Raw genomic sequence first — 6,000 nt, forward strand, 5'->3', positions numbered from 1 at the left:
GGGCTCGAGCGAGTTTCTTCAACCTGTTAAGAACGGAAAATAGATTGTTAGGGGTTTTAAACCCGTTAAATCTCAGTTCATCACAGTAAAAAGCTCTATCAAAAAGTCTCAATGCCATATCAAATGCTCACCCATCCAAAATTTAAGAAAACTAGAATTCATGGTCCTGGTAATGTGATGAGATGATGTTGAAATTACATTTTGCTTTTATCATAATCAATATATTTTACATGAGTTTTTTTTTTAAATTCTCTCATAAAATCTTGACTACGAAACAATTTATAATTTTTCTAAAATTTATTTTTTCAAACTGCAAGAACAATGACAAACATGAATTAGATTCTAAGAAAAACGTTGTCATAAAAATAGTGATCGGTAGATTAACATGTAGAGTAATAACAAGGAATTTATGTTTGTACGGCATCTTGGACAAGATAAAAAACTTTTGCAAGTCCTCGTCATTAGCACAGAAAACTACATTTTTCACGTATGCAAATTGCTATTGAAAACGCAGATAGGCAGGTCTCTATCAAGTAATCATCAAATAGGCAACAGTAGTTTCTAATGGCAAATCTTTTGATCAGCTTATCGTGTCGTCCCTGATATTCTATCCAGCAGGAAACGATGTGCAATACAACCACTCTAAATAGACAGTATAAATAAACCACCATATGTGTTCAAGCTCCTCATAGGAAAGCCTTCTACTCTCAACAATCTTCAGAAATATACTCACTTCGCACGCCTTCTAAAAATCTCTCAACAGCCACATCAAACTCTTGAGCCCACTGTGACAATGGATGTGGTGAATGTATTGATTCAAGAAAAGCCAGTGGTGATTTTCAGCAAGAGTTCTTGCTGCATGAGCCACTCTGTCGAGACACTTATACGAGGATTTGGAGCGAATCCAACAGTTTATGACCTCGACAGAATTCCAAATGGACAACAAATTGAAAGGGCATTAATGCAGCTTGGGTTTCGAGAGAGTGTACCTGCTGTGTTCATAGGCCAACAGCTGGTTGGTAATGAAAGGAATGTGATGAGCCTACATATTCAGAACCAGCTAGTCCCATTGCTTATACAAGCAGGTGCTATTTGGATTTAGAATAAGTTGTTTCTCCCTGACACAGGACATGGATCATGTCATCCAGCTCAACATTTAGATAAGCTACTAGTTTTTTTTTTTTCCTTTTCTTCTTTTCCGAGAAGCAGAAAATAATAAGAGGCATGGTTCAGAACCTGTTTCAGTTTTTAATTTATCCTGACAGGATCACTCTTGTTTGCTAATAAGAACTTCCACACATCTATGCTGTCTTTGATGAAGATGTTGAGCTTTTGTTTCTTTCTAAGGGTTCAAAATCAAGCATTTTGGAGCACACACCGATGTCTGATGTGTGAGATACAGAGCATGAGCACTTTGTGTTGAGGATAACAAGGGCTGGGAAGACTTGTGAACGTTTGTCAACCTTCTTTATAATAAATGAGAAATTTCATTACAGCTGAAAACCTTACGCAAAGTAACTACAAAACAAAAAATCAAAACTGTTCCTTGCAAAAACACTGAATGTGACAGAAGTTAGAGTACATGCATTTAGCATTGCCTCCTAAAGATGCTTATAGCACCATAAAATCTGTACAGGGCAGATTGCAAAATTTTCCTTTTGTTGGACAATCTGAACCATGGAGCTTGTTGTTCCTTCCTTTATGATGTAGTTTATGAAGTAGATGTACGAGCGCCAAATGAGAGCAAAGAACAGTTGGTCGAGACTCATGATCGTGATCTTCTTGATTGAGCATAACGCGCATAGAAGTGATATTCCTGCCATCTTGATTTGCCTACTCCTGGTAGTTAACTGGCTAGCTAGACAATAAGCCATGTCTTCGGGCATGCATTCTCCCCAAAAGTAGCTTTACACCAACTCACCCTTTATAGTATCATTAACTTCAGAACAAGGCTGAAAATGGTCGTCAATTGCAGCCTGGATATCCATTTGATCTTATCTTGTTGAAGATCAAACCCTATTTTCATCTTTATGTTGCCTTGGATTACCTTTTTCAGTTTCTTATAAGTTGGCTCCTATAAAGCACCCATTCTTCAGTCAAGTACTTCCTCAGTAATCCTATAGCTCGATGGAACTTGCAATGCCTGCAGCTTTTAATTTTAATTCCTTTCTCGTTGTCGAGCCTAATCCTTATGTTCTTAATCTGTTCTGGTTCCATTGAGCTATAGAATTGCTGAATGATAAAGGAGTTGATAAAAATTAATGATAAATCTTGTGAGGGATGTGTCTCCTTGTTGTCTGCATGAAACACTGATAATTTCTTTTTATTTTTTTATTAACATGAATGTTTAAGTCAGTTTGTACTCACCTAAACTAATTCCACAAGCCCTGAAGTTAACAACCATATAAACTTCAAATGGCTATTATATTAGTAACCATATAACTCGAATCTAAAATTATAAAAAAATAAATTTCTTGATGTCAAGCTCCACTTATGTTTTCTTAGACATCCTGGTTGTTTTTTTTTTTTTTTCGTTGTTATTTTCAGGGCTCAGGATTAAGCATTCTGCTAATTAGTTGCTTTCTGATGAATAAAATTTGATAACTCATTAAAAAAAATAAAAAGTGGGGAAAATGGAACACGGGATCACATTAGGATTAACGGTAGAAAAATGACACGTGATCCACCAAATTATCTGCATCGATTCAGAGAACGTGCTGGAGTTGTCGCATCACATAATCATGTTTAAAGATTTTGAAGAAAAAAATAAAATTGAGTGGTTTGGAAATAATATTCACATTCTGAGTCATGTTGTGATGGGTTATTTCCTGTTTTATGCTTGAAAGGTAGGATTAGACAATTTTGAGAGTAATTTCTTTGTTTTGGGCCTAGAAGTACAGATAACTTACTGCTACGGAAACCAAATTAGCAAAAGATTGTCCAAGTTAGGACTTGAACTTGAGGTTCTGCTTTGCCTCAATACATCTGAGCTCCAAGCTCCCTGATTACTCACATCAATTTTCAAACGCTTTTTTAAGCATCAACATTGCTGTTGGAATTTCGTCTAATGGATTGCATCTGGAAAAGCTATAAAAGTGAGAATACAGCAGTCAGCCATATCTTTCTGGATAAAATAGCGTATCACCACAAACAGAACCATCATGCATGAACAACTTGATGAATCAATGTCAGAGTGTGTAATCCAGATAATGATGCCATAAGTCAATATCACAATCTATTCCATATTCAAGTTTTGGAAATACTGAGCAGTAAGATGATGACATAAAGACTTGCAAATAACTTTCTGATAAGGAACTCATTTGATTCTATTGCTTCGAATATATTCTCGAATAAGAATTAACTTCTAGATTCTACTTCGAGATCACTGATGTTCTACCTCAAGAAATATGTACACATGAACCTAGCCAATGAACATGCTCAATATACATAAACAAAAAGGAATAAAAGGGGAGCAATAAACTTCAGTAATTATAAAACACAAAAAAATCTGCCGGCATGTAAGTTGTAACTTGCACATAAGACATGGCAAGGACTTGGTAAAGAGAGACTAGCAAAAAGCATTCGTTCTACCTAAAGAAAAATATACACAAGAACCTAGCCAATGAACATGTCCAATATACATAGACAAGGGGAACAAAAAGGAAGCAGTAAACTTCAGTGTTTCTAAACGTACTTGAAAAAAAATGCTGTCGGCAGACATATCAGTAGGAACTTGCACAGAAGACATGGCAAGGACTTCGAAAAGAGAGGCTAGAAAAAAGCATTTGGGCAACATCTGCATAGCTAACTGGGCTGTTACAGACAGCATTGTAACATACAAAGATTGGTAGCCTCTAAAGAAAGTTTTCTTTAGGACAAGGTCCAAACAAATGTTTGGACTTTTGGGGTTGACTACCATGAACTACCACACAAGACAGAGCAAGGACTTAGAAGAAAGCAATCGGTATGCAGGTCATTGCACCACTAAAACAAAGAAGGTTGACAGCAAGGTAACATCCCAGAGTTCATAGACTCTAAAGAAAATCTCTTTTTAGGATATAGTCCAAAGAAATGATGACATTTTCTTTGGACCACCATTGCAGAAAACATATAGCAAGCATTTGGGGAAAAGAAACTGATAGCCAAAAAACCAATTGAGCATGCAGATCACTGTATCACTAGAACAAATGAAGCTGACAGGGAGCTAACATACCAGGGGTTCGCAGCCATATCAGCGGCCAGGCTTGCAAATCATACAAGTTTCAAAAGGATATCCCGCTGTTTCAGTCATCAAAAGCACCTTGGGGATCCTCAATAAGAACCGAACAACGGCTAAAGAAACAGACCCTAAAGGAATTCGTCTCTAAAAATAAGTAGCAAAAGAAACAGAAACGGAAAATAAAATCCTTCAAAAAAGTGCTTCTTCCGAGAAAATTTGACAAAAAAAAAAGACAACGGTGTAATAACATCACGATGAAGTATTTGACTAGGGCTTAGAAATCTAGAAAATATTAATGATTTGATAGTCAAGGAAAAATGATGCAGCGATTATTTCTGAATAAAATCTCTTAACACGCTGCTTCTCTTCTCTAGATTTGCATTCCTCCGCCAATTGTCTACTGCAGTGCGGACAATGGCATTTGCCTGACGCATCTCCACAGCAGAGAAATTGTGCTCCACTATTCCCAAAGGTCCAGGCTGCAGTACCTTAACCACCGTTTCCATCTCTTGTTCAAGCTGCCTGTATCATCAGATACGATTAAAAACAGTAACTACAATTTTCAGTCGGATTGATAAGAATTTAAAACAAGCAATCCGTATGATTTTACTCTAAATTGAAAACCTAAATATTACTATTATTAAATAAATAAACTGTTTTGGACCTTACGAGTCTTGAAAAGGGGAAAGCACTTCGCATTCCAGAAAGAGATATGCGCATATTTCCTTCTCGAAGACAATCAGTCCCTCTCTTTTTGCGATTGAATTCAATTGAATTGCGTTTCGTGCTCAAAGAAGGAAGCTGGAAGAGAGAGACGGTTGGTTTGTTTTGCTTTTTGTTTATAAAGTGATGCCGTTTTGTTTCCTGACTTTTGAAAGAAAAGATATTATGGGAAAAAAAAAAACTACGGCTCCACCGGGGAACGAACTCAAAAGTCAAAATCACTAATTCCGTAGACCAACGCCTTATTCGTTGGGCCAGAGTAGAATCCTTCTTTGTTTAGGGAGCTCGGGCCAGATATTTTTTTTATGAATAAAATACATATATACAGTTTTTTTTTTTTTTGTATTTTTGTACATTACAAAATTTTAAGAGTAAATTAAAAAATACATATAAAAAAGCATCATTTAAAACTAAATTTAGATAAAAAAAAACCATGTGTTGTTGTGTTGATGGGCCTTACAAGTCAATTCAGTGCATCTGGCCCATTTAGTAAGGCTAGCAAGCTTGGGTTCTTAAATTTTTTAGTCGCAAATGAGACGGATGAATTTTTTTAAAAAAATAAAATCAAACAACATTTCATCTGATTTTTTTCTGAATTTTGGACAATATATTGGCTAGAAAATTAGAGCTCAAGCTTTTTTATTAAAAGAAACTCATTTTTCATCATATTCTTAACCCAAAAATATTTATAAAACACTCTAATCATCTTGATAAACCAATACATAACTTAAAAAAAACCCTAAAAACCATTCTAAAAACTAAAATCAACCTGAAATACAAAATCTTCTTGAGTTCAGATTTGTTTTTTAAGTACTTTCAATGTAAAAAAAAATACCTAAGTTGAACTCCCTTTATCAAATAGAATTATTTGAGATAAAAATCAACTATTTTGGTTGTTAGAATCGGTGTAAATGATATTTTTCTCTCTGGGTCGTTGGAATCCAGCAATTTTCTCTCTCCTCTCTTAAACTAAGAACTAAAAAATAAATTTTTGGATCAAATTAAATTATTTTTTGTTGAAACATGAAAAATTGAAGGGATCCTATTGTTATAATTAG

At 35.2% G+C, this 6,000-nt stretch overlaps 2 protein-coding genes across 2 annotated transcripts; one reads left to right on the forward strand and one right to left on the reverse strand.

Annotated features, from left to right (window-relative positions):
* Nucleotides 1-702: 702 nt before the first annotated feature.
* Nucleotides 703-1,256, forward strand: LOC133681431 (monothiol glutaredoxin-S6-like). Its single transcript, XM_062104476.1, has one exon. The coding sequence runs from the start codon at nt 794-796 to the stop codon at nt 1,100-1,102; it is 309 nt and encodes a 102-aa protein (XP_061960460.1). The 5' UTR covers nt 703-793; the 3' UTR covers nt 1,103-1,256.
* A 2,883-nt stretch (nt 1,257-4,139) lies between these two features.
* Nucleotides 4,140-5,085, reverse strand: LOC133682090 (uncharacterized). Its single transcript, XM_062105354.1, has 2 exons — nt 4,884-5,085; nt 4,140-4,741 (listed from the first exon to the last, which is right to left on the reverse strand). Exons 1-2 carry the CDS (start codon nt 4,937-4,939, stop codon nt 4,549-4,551), a joined length of 249 nt encoding a protein of 82 aa, XP_061961338.1. The 5' UTR covers nt 4,940-5,085; the 3' UTR covers nt 4,140-4,548.
* Between the last annotated feature and the right edge of the window lie 915 nt (nt 5,086-6,000).

The sequence above is a fragment of the Populus nigra genome, chromosome 2 (genome assembly GCF_951802175.1).
Source record: "Populus nigra chromosome 2, ddPopNigr1.1, whole genome shotgun sequence".
Taxonomy (NCBI): domain Eukaryota; kingdom Viridiplantae; phylum Streptophyta; class Magnoliopsida; order Malpighiales; family Salicaceae; genus Populus; species Populus nigra.

Bases quoted from the DNA above. Each gene is read 5' to 3' on its own strand.
- LOC133681431 (XM_062104476.1), top strand. From the start codon at position 794: ATGGATGTGGTGAATGTATTGATTCAAGAAAAGCCAGTGGTGATTTTC.
- LOC133682090 (XM_062105354.1), bottom strand. From the start codon at position 4,939: ATGCGCATATCTCTTTCTGGAATGCGAAGTGCTTTCCCCTTTTCAAGA. The intron at 4,742-4,883 runs GTCCAAAACAGT...CTGATGATACAG, and splicing joins CCCTTTTCAAGACTCGTAAG to GCAGCTTGAACAAGAGATGG.